Source organism: Otolemur garnettii, unplaced genomic scaffold, assembly GCF_000181295.1.
Source record: "Otolemur garnettii isolate 467f Iridium unplaced genomic scaffold, OtoGar3 scaffold00039, whole genome shotgun sequence".
Taxonomy (NCBI): domain Eukaryota; kingdom Metazoa; phylum Chordata; class Mammalia; order Primates; family Galagidae; genus Otolemur; species Otolemur garnettii.
This window is the reverse complement of record NW_003852434.1, coordinates 14,424,127-14,440,695: the sequence shown is the minus strand read 5'-3', so window position 1 is coordinate 14,440,695 and position 16,569 is coordinate 14,424,127. Positions and strand designations below refer to the sequence as shown.

The window sequence follows — 16,569 nt, the reverse complement described above, 5'->3', positions numbered from 1 at the left end:
AAAGAAAAAAAAAAAAAAGTCCCGCTGGGGTTTCAGCTGAGATTGCATTTAATCTATGGATCAATATAGGACAGTTGCCATTTTAACAATGTTACTTGAGGCCAGGCAAGACCAGTCTAAGCTACACAGAGAGCACATCTCTACCACAAAAAAAAAAAAAAAAAAAAAAAAAAAAGCCAGGTGTGGTGGTGCATACTTGTCCTAGCTACCCTGTGGCTGCAGTGAACTTTGATGACACCACTGCACTCCAGTCTGAGTGACAGAGTGAGAGCCTCTCTCAAAAAATACCAAAAGTTATATATTAGTTAGTCTTGAACTTTTTGGGTTAGAAACTATTTTCCTAGGGCTTTCACATAAAATATTATATGGTAATATTTTGATGGGGGATTTTCTTTTTAGGGCAGTAGCTCGTCTGAGCCAGAGGTTCCCCAAAGCTGAATTTGCAGAAGTCTCCAAGTTAGTGACAGATCTGACCAAAGTCCACACAGAATGCTGCCACGGTGACCTGCTCGAATGTGCAGATGACAGGGTAAGGTGCCGTTGGTGTGCTCTGGGGTAGTGGCTGCTGAAGGTGGCAGAATGGATTCATTTAGGATCACTGTGACGCTGACAGTGGGTTGAGATTGTCTTCTGTGCTCTCATCTGCTCTATCTCCAATCTTTCCCTGCCTTGTGATATATATATTTAAACCTGGCTATTCTAATCATTAAATGACCTGATCAATCTAGTCAGTGATCTGTACCCCGCCCCGTCAGTCCATACTGTGAACAAAGGCTCCCACTGCTGAGAACAGCTACAGGTAGATTCATAAGATTCTGGGGGGAGGTGGGTGGAGTTGAGGAAGGGCTGCTACTTAAGACATTTAGAAATGTTGTATTCCCCCCTGCAATATTCTCTCCCTTGATTAATGCTGCGTGTTAAATAAACAAATATTTAGCATGATAATCTCTTCTCAAATTTACAATATTTTCTTTCATTCTTTAAGTATTAAAAATATGACTGAATCCTAGAATCCTAGTATCTTGGGACACTTTCTGGAAGATTTAAGGAAGATATTTTTATATATGTAAGCAGGGCCCGTGACTATCATCTTGACTCATTTTTTTTTTTATTAAATCCTAGCTGTGTACATTAATGCAATCATGGGGTACAATGTGCTGGTTTTATATACAATTTGAGATACTTTCATCAAACTGGTTAACATAGCCTTCACCACATTTGTAGTTACTGTGTTAAGACATTTATATTCTACACTTAGATTTAACATGTACCCTTGTAAGATGCACCTGACTCATTTTTCAAAACTACTCATACTTCCGTTTTTTGGCTTCAAATTTGCATTTAATTTGAGGGAAATATTTGGAAAAACAGTACAGTTTTAATGAAAAAAATAAAACCTTGAATGCCTTAATAGGAGAACTATAAACTCAGTAAATCCCTGCTGTGAACACCTGTTCCTAACGAGTGCCTATGTGTTTCACTCAGGCGGGAATGTTTTAGGAATGCTGTCTGAGTCTGCAGGTTTAAGAGCAGCTGAGAAAGTGTGCACGGAAGGCTTGAGGACACGGGCACGGTCTTAGAATACAATCAGCATGCCCTGCCAACACAGTAAAGGTCTGAGGAGAAAGTGTAGCAATGCTAACTTATGTCGAGCAATTTCTATCACCTTGCTTGCAGGCGGACCTTGCCAAGTACATGTGTGAAAATCAAGACTCACTGTCGTCTAAGCTGAAGGAGTGCTGTGAGAAGCCCCTGCTGGAGAAATCCCACTGCCTCGCTCACGTGGAGAACGATGACCTGCCTACCGACCTGGCCCCGCTGGCTGCCGACTTCGTTGAGGATAAGGACGTCTGTAAGAACTATGCTGAAGCCAAAGACGTCTTCCTGGGCACGTGAGTAGACGAGCAGGTGCTCTTGTTTGGCTTTGACGCGGCCTCACAACTTAGGAAGACACGCCAGGCTCTTTCCATGGAGCCCAGAATGCTCCATCATTCTCTCTCCCAGCAGTGTAAATACTTTCTGATGTTGTTTATTACTTTAAAACATTATTATAAAATAACATGTGGTCACAGCAAAAGCACAGTGCTCCTACTTCTTAGGTATATTTCTGGAAATACCTCTACAAGTATTTGCTATGTAAATAAATTATATAACTCATTCATTCATTCCAAGGGTATTTCTTGAACATCTGTAACGTACATGTGTGAGTATGCATCACCTACGGAGCATCCGTCTACCCCTCCAATCTGTATAATAGTAGCAGAAGTAGAAGGAGGGTCTGACACCAGGTGCTTTATGAGTAGTATTTGGTTGAAAAGACAAGAAGCCCAGCAGGACAGCACGAGGGTGGAATTAGATGATAGAATAGCTGATCACACTCTATCAGTGACTGTGGTGATAGGCTTTGCATTTTTATTATTGGATTATGGCAGTTTGAGTCAATATTCAGTAAAATTATGTCTTCTATAAGGTTTCACTCATACTGAGAAAAGAAACTTTTCACAATATATGTCTATCTACTTACTATCAATCTTTCTGATATGTAGTTCAAATCAAACAAAATGTACATAAAATAACAAGTATCATTTATCAAGCATCTAATAGGGCAGTGTGTGTTCTGCAGGGACGATGTCATGCATCTCTCACTCCATTCTCCAAAGCCGGAGGCTCTGGTCACGTTAGTAAGAGGCCAAAGGTGGTACGGTGAAGTAAGAGGCAGAGCCAGGGCTGGGCCCAGATCCTGTGCCCTCCCAAGCCAGCAGCCACTAAGCTTTCCTGCGTGTGGTTCAGTTGCGTTCAGACCTTTGGAAGACGAGTTACTCTTGTAGTTATGTGATTTTTTTCTCATTTGTCCAACAACATCTATTTTGTTTTCATTTTCATTAGGTTTTTATATGAATATTCAAGAAGGCACCCTGAGTACTCCGTCTTTCTGCTGCTGAGGCTTGCCAAGCACTATGAAGCCACCTTGGAGAAGTGCTGCGCCACGGACGACCCTCACACCTGCTATGCCAAAGTGGTAGGTTTCCCGTAGGAAAAACCATGGAGCTCTGTGACTGATGGTTCCAATAATGAAAACGAAAAGTAATGTGAGAATGTAAAACGATATGTAGTGTGATTTAGATCTTTTCTGAAGATGGTTTAGATTCTTTGCTCTTAAACATTACGGGAAAAAATTGCCTTAAATGCAGTGACTAATAAAACCTAGAGTTAATCTAGAGAAGAAAGATCTGAAGAGAACAATCTCTTAATTTTACAAAATCTAGACCCTGTTTTTTTCTCTTTGTCCCATTCCTGAGATTAAAATAATATAAAGTAAATTTAAGTGTTAATTAAAAGAGATTTACCTAACATATAAAGAAAGTTAACCCGATTCCAAGATTTATGAAGTAACAGAGTTAAAATCTTAAGAAAGATTATAGAATTAATTCCTTTAGAATATATTTCAAATTTTTTCAAGAAGGCTTAAGAATAGTTCTTCAAGAAATGAAGTTAGAAGAGGAAATTTGTTCGGGAGGATTTCAGGGTCTCTGCTAGCATATGCCATGGTTTCTAAGCTATTCAGAGTAAGAGGAAAACCGTTCTTTCCTCTACCAAGAAGCTGCTTTATGCCAGGTCCCACAGTGCAACCAATGACCAAAGAAGGTGCAATCTCTCATTCTGGAGCATTCAGGTTCCAGCTGGAAAGGTGGCCTAATAATAAGAACACTTACCATCACACCCTGAACTTTCACTGTCAGCCAGCTGCAGGTACCATTAGCTTCACTGGTTGCCAGAGCATTTCTGGGAGGGGAGTAGCATCTTTGCCCCATTGTAGAGAAGAGGACTCTGAAGTTTAGGGATGATGAGTAAAAATGCACAATTGAAAGACATGTCCGAGGGCCTGGTTCCACCAGTCAGCCTGTGCCACCAACCCAGATAGAATTAACAGCTCAAATGTAATGGGACAGACGTGGCCTGAAGCTTGTCTGCCCAGTGGTGTGGAACGTACCTCAATCTGGCTCTCGCTGGACCACAGCCAACACAGCTCTTTTGTTTTTCAGTTGGATGAGCTTCAGCATGATGTGGAAGAGCCCCAGAATTTAGTCAAACAGAACTGTGAACTTTTTGAGAAGCTGGGCGAGTACGGCTTCCAGAATGCGTAAGTGTTTTTGTTTACTGACTTTTTTTCGTGATCAATTTGTAATTACTTAAGACTTAATACATGTACCTAGGCTGTCTTGCATAGAACTTTTAATAATAAAAATACAGGATATATTTTTAATCACTCTTTGTTAAGAAAGACTGGAGAGGATAGATAAAACAGCTGATGGGATGGAGAGACTTGTCTTTTAATTCAGTCTAAAAAACTGATCTCTTGAAACTGAGAGTCTGCTGGGACAGGAGACAGCAAATCCTAGGATAGTAGAAGTGGAGATGGGCCCCGAAGGTTAAAGGATACTCTGTGGGCAAATAAAACATAATCATTTACAGAGCAGCAAGTCGTCGCCTTGAATAGCAGTAGCTCAAGAAGCACTATGTGTATACAGGCTGGCACAGAAATAGGGTAAAATGGATTTAGAGACATACACGAAAATTGGATTCATAATGGGCTACTTGGGGAAAGAGCGGATGTTTAGAAGATGCATCTAGTGCACCTCATCTTTGAGTGTTACCACCTTTTTCCCCTGGGGAATTTCTCTCCCTAGAAGATAGGCAGAATGGCCTGCTGGACTAATGTCTCAGTTCAGTGGAGCCTTATCTGCGGCGCTGCAGGCAGGAAGGGCCATGTCACTCAGCAGACGCTTACTGTGCAGGTCATGTACACAGTTTGCACTCTTTTTACTGCAGATGTGGGGTCACAATTGACTTTCCTGGTGATGGGCATTCTTAATAATGATTAATACATACGAGGTTTCATGCTGGATTAATCGCATACTTTATTCCTTTTAACTTAAGCCTCGCACCATCCTTGTTGTGTCACATATATTCCTACCATTTTTCACTTGTATCTTTCAAGTTTATGATAGTGCTGATGTATATAGGGTGGATATAAAGTTCGTGTCCACTTTAAAATCGTTTAGCATAGTAAATTACGCATGAACTTTATGGGCACCCTATTAATCTCTCAATAGGTTTAACTGAAAGAAAAAAGCAATTAATAAAAATATTAACAAAGCTGAATTATAATAAGGTAACTTACTTTCCTAAGAATTCAAAGGCAGAATTCAAAGCCAGATTTAACTATCTGCTGAGGATAAGCCCTTACCCTCACACTCCCTACCAGTCAGCACCAGGAGATAATTTGATGAATGGACCATAAGGACATTTTAGTTGATTTGGCCAAGTGTTTTCTGTTTGAGCTACCTTGTCAGAAAAGACAGTTTCCTTGGTTGGCCGATCAGTGTGGTCTATTTTGTTATAGGCTGTTGGTTCGTTACACCAAGAAAGTCCCGCAGGTGTCAACTCCCACTCTCGTGGAGGTTTCCAGAAGCCTGGGAAGAGTGGGCTCCAAGTGCTGCAAGATGGACGAAGCAAAGAGAATGGGCTGTGCTGAAGACTATGTGAGTGTTCAAAGTGCAGCAAAGGCTAAGGGGTGATTTTTTTCTTTTTAGATACTGACAAAGCTACTTTTGAGAAGCAAGAGTGGATTGAAGGTGTGTGTGGGCACGGTGTGTGTGCATGATGTGTGTGCTTGTTCACGTGTGTGTGCATGATGTGTATGTGTGCATGTGCGTGCATGGTGTGGTGGTCAGGACCTGATCACCTATGTTGTTCAGACTACCAAGATGAGGGTTTACATTAGATAGATCCTAAAGGCAACAGACTGTTTTGATGCAAATCTGTGCGTTTTCAGGATTCCGTCCTGGTATTTTCTGGGTCTTGCCTTCTCTCTGGCTCTCTTGTCTAATGTGTCTGTCTGAGACTGTTTCCCCCAGACTCCAACATGCACCTCAGGCCATATCAGCTCACATAATTCTCATCAATTATTTTTTCAAATGGTTTATTCCTAAGATATATATTTTAATTAAAATAGAAAAGACTTAAATGTCCTTATTTGAAATTCTAAAGATAAATCACTGCCTCAAGTAGCTTAGGATTTGATGTTGCTTGTTAAAATATGACACTTCTTGTTGTGCATTGGGAAGTAGACGCTCAGAGAAAACGTCCAGCTTTGCGTCTTTTGAATTTCTGCTCTCTGCCTGTGCTTCAGCTCTCTGTGGTCCTGAACCGGCTGTGTGTGCTGCACGAGAAGACACCAGTGAGTGACAGGGTCACCAAGTGCTGCACCGAGTCCTTGGTGAACAGGCGGCCGTGCTTCAGTGCCCTGGAAGTTGACGAAACTTATGTTCCCAAAGAATTCCATGCTGAGACCTTCACCTTCCATGCAGATATGTGCACACTTCCTGACAAGGAGAAACAACTCAAGAAGCAAACGTGAGGAGGATTTCTTTACTGCAGCTGTTTCTAGTCCCCATAGTGAGAGCTGTCAGTTGAAATGAGCAGCTCTTCCTGAAGTAGGAATTGTATTTCTTAGAGAAAAGTATTTGAGTCTTCTTAGAGAAGACTCTTCTTTGAGTCTTAGAGAAAAGTATTGGTCTGCTTTAGCTAAGAAAAGAATTCAGAACAAAATTAATAGCTTATTTTGTTTCTTAGCAAAGAAACCTATATTGTAATAGTGCCTATAAATTATTCAAAGTAACATTGTGGATGAAACTCATGGTGGAATAATGTCTTAGGTCAACTCTGCCAGAAAAACTGATGGATTTGTGTAGATAGCAAATTAGTTAGTAGAAATCAGAGGAGAATTTATTTCTAGGCATAAATTGTTATCTTAAGTTTGCTCGGCCCTACAGAGGAGACAAACCCCCAGATGTGACCTTTGAGAATGAGACTTGGATGAAAGACTAGAAACGTGAATTCTGAGGCTCAACTTTCTATTGCTCGCAAGAGATTAGTAGTGCAGGAAATTTAGCACCAGGAGTTGCCAACATCTCTGACTGTGTCCTACCATAGTCCTGATCCAGACTTCAGAGCGATACTGCGAGACCTGACAGGCCCACACGTTTTCTCTCTGGCATCATCGATTTTGTAGATCTCAGTGGAAGACAAGCACCAGATCTCATGAATTTAGACAAACTTTTTTATCACCTGCCCACTATTATCTTTGAATGTGGCAAATTTCAAAGACCAAATAGATTCTGAGATGACACAATTTTAAAATAATGTTTGAAATAGTTAAGTTTTTAAGCATCTGTTTTAGCTTTTAAATAACTATAAAATTCACTATGATGTCATGCTACTTCCAAAATCTAAATAACATATAAATGCAATGAAATAATCCTTTCTAGAAATTAATTGCATAGAGATTTACTGACACTGTATGTTAAGAAATTCACATTGATTACTCCATTTGGTTCTTCCACCAAACCTGTGAGGTGAATTTTTTTTATCCTTGTTATAAAAATGTGAATATTGAGGTTTAGAGCAGTATGGCTCAGCTTTGGGCTCCAAGACTTATGTGCACGTAATCATAGATGATCGCCACCGTCCTATTTCCACATTCCTCCATGTCGTAACCTTTTCCCTGTATTCTTTTCTTTTCCTTCTCAAATGCAGTGCACTTGTGGAGCTCGTGAAACACAAGCCCAAGGCAACAGATGAACAGCTGAAAGCTGTTATGGGGAAATTTACAGACTTTGTAGAAAAATGCTGCAAGGCTGACGATAAGGAGGCTTGCTTTGCTGAGGAGGTACTGAAGTCATCTTCGTGTTAATATGTCTAATTTCCATTTTTGTGCATTTAGTTAGGCCAGGGTTTAAGAATTCACGTATCTAAGAATGTCCTATAAATGGGACAGAGATCTTATTCTATGTACAGTTGTCTTACAAAATAACTACAGGACTTCTTGGTTTTTATCTCCTGTTGTGCTGGGGCCTATTAGCATGTTTGTGTTTATAAGACCCAAATTTGTGATGCTTATAAAAATTGACAGAACTGCCATAAGGCCTAAAATCTTTTGATCATTAAGCCAAAACATTAATTTATTTAATGTTTGAAAAGTGGTAGTTTGTGATTTGGTTGATTGTACATGTTAGTGGGGAAATTTACATTTAAATGTCTAAATCAGGGCCAGGTGTGGTGGCTCACAGCTGTAATCCCAGCACTCTGGGAGCTCATCACCTGAGCTCACGGGTTCAAGACCAGCCTCAGTCAAAGCGAGACCTTGTCTCTAAAAAATAGCTGGGCGTTGTGGCGGACACCTGTAGTCCCAGCTACTCAGGAGGCTGAGGCAAGAGAATCACTTGAGCCCAAGAGTATGAGGTTGCTGTGAGCTGTGATGCCAGGGCACTCTACCAAGGATGACAAAGTGAGATTCTGTCTCAAAAAAAAAAAAAGTTTAAATAATTTGATATTACTCCCTATGGACTGGATGGTAATATTTTTATTCCTTTGGGAGCAACACATGTCCGTGAGCTTCCTTGTTGAGATTATAGTAGTAAATTGGAATTAAAGGTGTGACATACATGAAACAAATTGGCAGTCACCACTTGCTATATAAATGCTATTTTTTTTATTCTAATAGTACTGCTAATATTTTCGTAACATTCGCTATGTCTTTGTATTCAGGGTCCAAAACTTGTTGCTGAAAGTCAAGCTGCATTAGCCTAAAAAAATCACAATTACAAGCATCTCAGGTAACTATATTTGGATTTTTTAAACAAGTAATTATAATAGTTACTATTAAAATAACAAAGACTGACTGTTGCCAAGAGCCATACAGGCCTACACCAACATTCTAACATCTTTATATATATTAACTTTTTAGATTCTCAAAATAGTGGGCTGAGTTGGGTATCTTCCTTTTTTCCCATTTCTAGATGAGAACATGAGGGCACAGAACAAGACACAGGTTAAGGGCAGTGCCTGTGGCTGAATGGGTAGGGCGCCAGCCCCATAAACCGAGGGTGGTGGGATTGAATCTGGCCCCATCCAAACTGCAGCAAAAAATAGCTGGGCGTTGTGGTGGGCGCCTGCAGTCCCAGCTACTCGGGAGGCTGAGGCAAGAGAATCGCTTAAGCCCAGGAGTTGGAGGTTGCTGTGAGCTGTGATGCCATGGCCCTCTACTGAGGGTGACAAAGTGAGGAAAAAAAAAAAAGACACAGGTTAAGTAAGTTTCCAAAGGGCCACCCAACTACAGGAGGTGGAGCCAAAATTCAAAATTCAATGTAGAGTTTCAGAGTTACCCCTTGTCCTGTTGGGACTCATGATGCAGTCTACAGAGGCATCCAAGTATGTGATGGCTCAGCAGGAGAATACCCTTGGTGTTAGGCTGGATCATAGGAAACAACTTACCCTGGAGAGAGTTGGGGAACATTCCCTTTAGTAAAGTGCCACACGAATGGAAAAGCAAGTATCCAATGTACTCAATACTAATGTGAAGCCAGCAGACGAACTAAAACACACCCACACAGGAGAGAAAGTCACAATTTAATTCAAGTTGGGGGCAGGGGAGAGGAGAGGACACAGAGGAGAGGAAGGGGGACTGGTGTGCTCCCACCTAATGGGCACAATGTGGGGGTGTATGGCACACTCCTGGGTGAGGGGCACAACTACAATAAGGATCTTACTTAAACTCAAACACTGTAACCCAATCATTGGTAACCTCACTTTAATCTGAAATTTAAAAAATCATACGCAAGAACATCTTTGTAGGTCAAAAACAGTTGAAAAGCCGTGATTTCACATGGTTCAACCTAAGAGTTCAGTAAATCCATTTCACTGGAGGATATGACACATCTCACATGACCTTTATAGTGGATAATTTGTTACTAAATTTCCAATTTGTCAACATGCTGAGCTTTAACAGAATTTTTTTTCTTATGACAAAAGGGCCACTTTAAAATGTCAATGTTTGAACGTAAAAATGTTTTACCTATTTTGTTTCTAATATTTTTGGGAGACTTAAAAATAGGATAGCAACAACAAGTTCTTTTAAAAAGTTGCTCAGGTACTGTTTGGCACAGACGATGTTCACATTTCCCACACTGCAGGTGGCGTCCAGGCCCCTGCCGGCACCGCACCTGCGCGCTGTGCTTCCAGACCGGGAGCAACTTGGAAATCTGAGAGTTTGCTGTTTCAAAATGTAATTTGTGTCAGTCCTAAGTGGGAAGATTTCTTCCTATGGGTCTAACTTTGGGAAGATACCTTTTTGTTTGTAATAATTTAGGCAAAAAGCAGGTCTTTTTTTTTTTTTTTTGAACTTGAATAATGTTTATTGCAGCACAACTCACAATCACAAAGATGTGGAAAAAAGCAGGTCTTGAGTAAATAATTCTGAGGAGTGATGGAAATGCCTCTGACTTGGAAACCTGATGAGGTGGAAGGCCCCGAGAGGAGTGAGGAGAGGGGACGCCCTTTCTCAGGGCGACCTCTTCACTAGCCTGGCAGGAGAATGCAGCTCTTACAAGTGCAGGACAGGCCTAAATGGTTTTCACTGGTGAAAATCGCTGAAAGACAGTCTAAGCAGTTTCGCATTTATTTTAAAAGACTTGAGAAAAACAACGTTTTTACAAATAGCACTCACGTTTCTCCCTCTGTTTTTCAGCCTACTCTGAGAATAAGGAAAAGAGGGATGAAGACACAGAGCTTCCTCAGCTGCTTTTCTTTTCTGTTGGTGGGAAGCCAGCACCTGTCTCAGCAACATAACTTCTTAAACATTTGGCCTATTTTCTCTATGCTGCAACTAATAAAAAAATAAAAAGAATCTACTATACTTGTCCAGGACTATTATTTTCAAAGGGGTGTTACCAGCCTGAAAATTCAGCAGGTTCTGCAAAAGTTCCAATGTTTTCTCTTACTCCTTTTCAGCCGAGGATTTCTAGTTAATAATGGGCAAATTAACTTAAAAAATACTCTTCTGAGTTATAGATTAAAAACATTCAAAATCACGTTTTAACATTATGATAATTCCAAATAAAAGAACAAAAACTATGGTAAAGGCAAGGCACAGCTTTCCTTCTCTCCTGGGATTGTGTAAGAAATAGGGAGGAATAAAGGAGATGGAGAACGATTGTAAGAGCAGTTAGTTGAATTGGAAAAAACAGAGAACCTGGAAGAAATGTAGGACAGTTGAGGGGCAGCAATACCTGAGGAGTAAAAAAGTTCAGAGAAGCACTGTGGGAAGAGGGTTAGGAGGTCTGAAGGAACACACGGGAAGGCGTGACTAAGGTCGCCGGACTGACTTTGTGCAGGAGTTGGAAGGCCAAAGTTGTCTGTGTACAGCTGGAACCTTCCCTCAGGGCTTCTCAGAGGTGATCACTCATATCATACCCTTGCCTGTGAATACGAAGACCCAGCAGACTTCTGTCTATGAATTTATGGACCTATGAGGTCTTTGCATATGAATTTATGTACTTTGTCATTTATGGCCTTATTTGTTAGTGTACTTTTTTTTAATTTTATGGAATTGGTTTCATACTGTACATTCTATTTAGCAACTTATCCTTAATAACAGTGCTTTATAGTTTCATTTTACGTATGATGTTTGCAAAACAGTTCTGGGACCAAGTTTATAAAAGGTTCCTTCCCTTCCTGAAATGTTAGGTTCCAAATCCTGGCCATCTCACCGGCCCCTCCCTACTCAGCCCCCACCTTGGTCTGTGCTGAATGTACCAAATGCTTCCCCACATTTGATGCAATCATCACAAAGGCTGGAGAAAGCTCAGAAGAGAAACGGACATCCTGGGCCCTGGCTGGTGCAAGGACCAGGAGGCAGACCTAGAAAGTGTTCAGGAAGGCGTTGCCACTGAACTGGACTCACGTGAGATGAGGTCTGGGCACGCTGCCCAGGCAGATGGCACTGACACCCTGGCCAGTCCCGAGTGTTAAAGGAGGGCTAAAAACTTTTAGAGACAGACGCTCTAAGATGCTGTTCTGAAACCAACTTAAACTCCCACTTCCTGCAGAAATGACAGACTCCTCAGCTGACCTCAGGAGCCCCCACCTGGTCTGGCTCTGGCTGCCTGTCCCTCAGGGCAGTTTTGTGGTTATGCTGCATAGTACTGAGAACACTGCCTGCACGCTGCACGTCCCTGCGTGTGTGTCTGTGTACCAAGACAGTGCCTGCATGCTGCACGTCCTTGCCTGTGTGTCTGTGTACCGAGAACAGTGCCTGCACACTGCACGTCCCTGCATGTGTGTACCAAGAACACTGCCTACACACTGCACGTCCCTGTGTGTGTACCAAGAACAGTGCCTGCACATGGCATGTCCCTGCCTGTGTGTATGCACACCAAGGACACTGCCTGCACACTGCACGTCCCTGAGTGTGTACTAAGAACATTGCCTGCACACTGCACGTCCCTGTGTGTGTGTGTACCGAGAACAGTGCCTGCACATGGCACGTCCCTGCCTGTGTGTGTGTGTACCGAGGACACTGCCTGCACACTTCACGTCCCTGAGTGTGTGTGTACCAAGAACACTGCCTGCACACTGCACATCCCTGCATGTGTGTAAGAAATGCTGTTTTCATGTCATTTGATGGAACATGATATTCTATCACTATACCTTATTACTGGGGATGTTACAGTGGATCCCTTGGTTGAGATAGTGTTTGCTAGGTTTCTCCACAGTAGAGTTTTTATTTTTCCCTTTTCTACTCTCATTTTTGGAAGTGACTGTGAAATCCAGCCTTTGCTGAAAGTGAGACAGGGAGAAGGATTAGGCTCTTGGAAGGGAGAGTATCTACATCTCATATTTTAAAATTTTCCATCAGAAAGATTTGTTATTTATTTATTCCATTGCTTATTTATATCAACTTATATGTACTTATTCTATACTTGGGCTGTAATTCAGCGCTTATTTTGTTTCTCAGACTATTCCTCTTTGGCCTCTGGGGTTCCCCTCAGTCTGGCTTCTTTCCTTTTCACTTGTCCCCGTTTTATGTTTTTTGAACTTACTTTCTGGCATTGCAAAATGCTTTGGCTCATCTTGTATTTTTCCATTCCTCAGTCCTAGAGACAGCCATTTGTTCAAAGAGGGGGTGCTTCTTCTACTAGACAACTGCTCTCCAAGGGTGCTGGGGCTCAAAGCTCACGGGGTGTCGCTGGTTCTAGACTCTTTCAGGGACAGAGCTGAGAACTGTAGGTGTGTACCCTAACCCACACATACGTGTGTGTCTCTAATTGTCCTGAGCCTATGTGTCTATCCTTCTGGGACAACACAAGTTTATGCTAGTGTCTCTGGCTGTGTCCCTGAGCCACAGGTCCACTGTAGCCTCCCCTGGCCCGGGAGTGACTTCCCCCTTGACAGTGAGCAACTTGTTTCCACTCCCTACCTTCCACTTATTTGCTCATCCCCAGAATACATGCAAAGCAGGTTTAGAATCACGGCTCAAATTTACCGAGTGGAATACTGTATTTATGCACAGTCCTTCTGTCCTTAGCTTTACAATTTCCAGCCAAAGCATCATTTTCCTAAGTTATGCAGGTCAGCTGAGTTTTTTCTCTTCTGTGAAGTTATGAGACAGGTGACTTTGGGTGACTTAGCTTGAACAGAACATGAGCTCAGGGCTCTGGCCTCTGGCTCACATGTGTGTGGCCACTGGAGCCTCCTTCCCATCTGTGCTCCCCTAGCATTGCCTCTGTCCCTCTGGGAGGCGGCAGGCTGGGGCTGGGACCCTTTATCCAATGCACTCTTGGCTGTTGCCACCCAGATGGTCACTCCTTTCCCCCACAAGCCTGACACTGAGCATCGTGCAGTCTCTGGGTGGCCATGTCTACTCCTTCCAAGGCCAGTGGGCCCTTCTGGCCGACGTTCTTTTTGCCTCCAGTGATGTGGTTACACTGTGCTCTTCGGGGTTGGTCTGAAGTCTGCCAAACATTCCCTTCAGGAGTGTGATCATTCCTATTGCTTCACTGGGGCCCCATCACACATACCCCTGTGTATGAAAAGCAGGGGTACAATTATTAAAAGGGGTCACATTCTAGAAATGCAGTGATCATGGCCTAAGATCAGGAGAAGTCATGGTTGAAAGATGGGAATAGGGACTTTAACATGACCAGGGGCTTGCATTAGTGTTTACTATCAGTAAAGCACAGTAGCGACATTTCAAAGAGTCACTGGAAGCCAGAATTCAAGGTGATATGATGGGCCATGTGTGTGGGCAAATATATGATGGGCCAATATTGATGTAGCCAGCTTTAAATTAAATGTATGGTGACAGAGAATTGTAAGGGCAAGAAGATTTATTTGTTTCAATACAAACAGGCTCTGAAGAACCATTACATCATGAGCAATAACTTTGCTCCTTTTTTCTTGTACGGGAGATATAAAATAAGCCAGGAATGAGATGCATTTGACAATAAGGAAGAGGGTTCCAATAAGAGAGGGACAGGAAAAGATGGTGCCTGGACATGAAAAAGAATCTTTACTTGCACTTCTTGGACAATAAGCAAGTGTATCAGTGTCACTTCCTTACCCATTATTCTCAATATTGAGGGAGAAGTTCAGATGTTTCCTGTGGGTCCTGCTGGGGGACCATTAATGAGGAATAGAACGTGGAGCCTCCTGGTGGTGCAACACGGGCTCAGTTGTTTTTATTACCACTGTTAACGTTTTAGGGGTTTGGTTTATGAAGAGGCAGCTTAGGCTGTGGCGAGACTGCTCTTCTGTAACAGGTGCGGGATATATGGAATCTGTGTGCGGGGGCCCATCCTTCCTCTCTTCCTGCTGACCCAACACTCTCCTTGTTCTTAAAGTCTGAACCTCCCACCTCTACTTTTTTTTCACTCTTCCTTCAATCAGTTTGAACTTCACAGTCTTCATTAGCTCACCATGATTTTCCTGCCTCCCTACCTGAGTTCTTTCCACCTGGGATGTCTTCTCATTCTTTATCTGTTTAATCCAGATTCAAGGTCACTGTCTGTAAGGAAATTTCCCTAGTTCCAGTTAGTCACTTCTTTCCCTAATACTCCGGTACTCTGTGAACATGACTTATTATAGAATTCATGTTCACTTTTTACTCATGTTCACATTTATATTCTATTATAATTTTTGTTGATTTTAAATCCATTTAAAATATATATAATCTGAGTCCTAGGATTGGAATTTGAACCCCTGTTGCCCTGACTCCTGAGAGCGGGCCCTGTTAGTGGTTTAGTTGTAGCTCTCCCTCTTCAACTGGTGTTCCTCATCGGTAGAAGCCTGTATGTTTCTTTGACACTTAGCATAACCTGGTACATAGTGGGTATTTAATACAAATTAGGGGAGTAAATTGATTTATACTGTGGGCTATAAATATTCTAAGTTACAAATCATGGAATCATGACTTACAATGATTTCCTGGACTTCCAAAACAGCAAATAAAGTAAATTGAATTTTATGCAAATTGGAATCATGCACATTTCTGTTTGAGGGTAATAATGATTTGTTTTATTTTAAACATGTGAAATAGTGAAAATTACCCCAAATTAAAATACATAAAAAACTGCACATTCAATGCTGGCAGGCCTAGTAATGTTCCACATGGTGGTGTCCCTTTTGCATCACTCTAATTGGCCTGGAGTTATCCAGATTATCTCTTATGAGAGAGACTTGGTGAATAAATATATGAATACTTTCACAGTATCAAAGAAAGGGCTTTAGCATTTTGAGATACATCTTTTGTGGAAAGGTAGAATCTTTTTCTGACTAATGAAATATTTTGTGTTAATAAAATATTACATATGATGGTTGATGCATAGGGGGAGTAATAGTCCATGTTATTTAATTCTTGTGAGTCTGCATAATTTCTTTAGACTATAAAAGTTACCTGGACAACATCTAAAAAGTACTACATGAAAGTGAACAGATCACTCTCCCATATTTACTCTTTATCTCCACTCAGGTCTTACTCAGTTCTGTTTTTTGCAAATTTCTTTATTCATTTACTTAGTCAAGTAGTATCTGTGCTCTAGATAGTGTTTCCTTAAAAGCTCACAAATTTCTTTCTTTCCACAGAATACCAGAGGGAACACATCCTCTGCTTCCTTTTTAGGAGTATCAAAGATAGGTGTTTGGCAATAAATACTCTAAGGAAGAAGCAAGATTTGCTTAAGAATAATTGATAATAATTGAAGTTTTTTCTTCTATACATTTCCTATGAGAAAAACATATATTTACAGGGGTGTGTGTGTGTGTGTGTGTGTGTGTCTTTGTTCAAGCTGCCAAAACAAAGTATTGTAGCCTGGGTGACTTAAACAATAGAATTTATTTTCCCAAATTTTTGGAGTCTGGAAAGCCTATAATCACAGTTCTGGGAGGGTCTGGTTTCTGATCAGGGTTGTATTCCCAGCCTATAGATGGCCACCTGCTCACCAGGTCCTCACACGACAGAGAGAGCAAGTGAGTTTTCTGATGTGAGAAGGATGCTAATCTTACCAACAGGGCAGCTCTCATTACCTATTACCTAATTACCTATTAAAGTCCTCATTTCCAGGTTAGGAGAGGGTGAGGTTAGGGTTTCAACATATGAATTTTTGGGCATGGCACAAACACCCAGTCCACACAAAGTATGAAATATCTGGACCACATAGGGGACTTTTCTGA

At 41.5% G+C, this 16,569-nt stretch overlaps 1 protein-coding gene across 1 annotated transcript in view; it reads left to right on the top strand.

The window, feature by feature from the left end:
• ALB (albumin) overlaps window positions 1-10,756 on the top strand; it is an 18,367-nt gene extending 7,611 nt beyond the window's left edge. Inside the window, exons 7-15 of the mRNA XM_003790089.3 lie at window positions 400-529; window positions 1,678-1,892; window positions 2,887-3,019; window positions 4,044-4,141; window positions 5,405-5,543; window positions 6,194-6,417; window positions 7,600-7,732; window positions 8,611-8,678; window positions 10,589-10,756. Coding sequence (XP_003790137.1) covers window positions 400-529; window positions 1,678-1,892; window positions 2,887-3,019; window positions 4,044-4,141; window positions 5,405-5,543; window positions 6,194-6,417; window positions 7,600-7,732; window positions 8,611-8,652 — 1,114 coding nt within the window. The 3' untranslated portion in view covers window positions 8,653-8,678; window positions 10,589-10,756. The remainder of the gene's footprint in view (window positions 1-399; window positions 530-1,677; window positions 1,893-2,886; window positions 3,020-4,043; window positions 4,142-5,404; window positions 5,544-6,193; window positions 6,418-7,599; window positions 7,733-8,610; window positions 8,679-10,588) is intronic.
• Window positions 10,757-16,569: the final 5,813 nt, after the last annotated feature.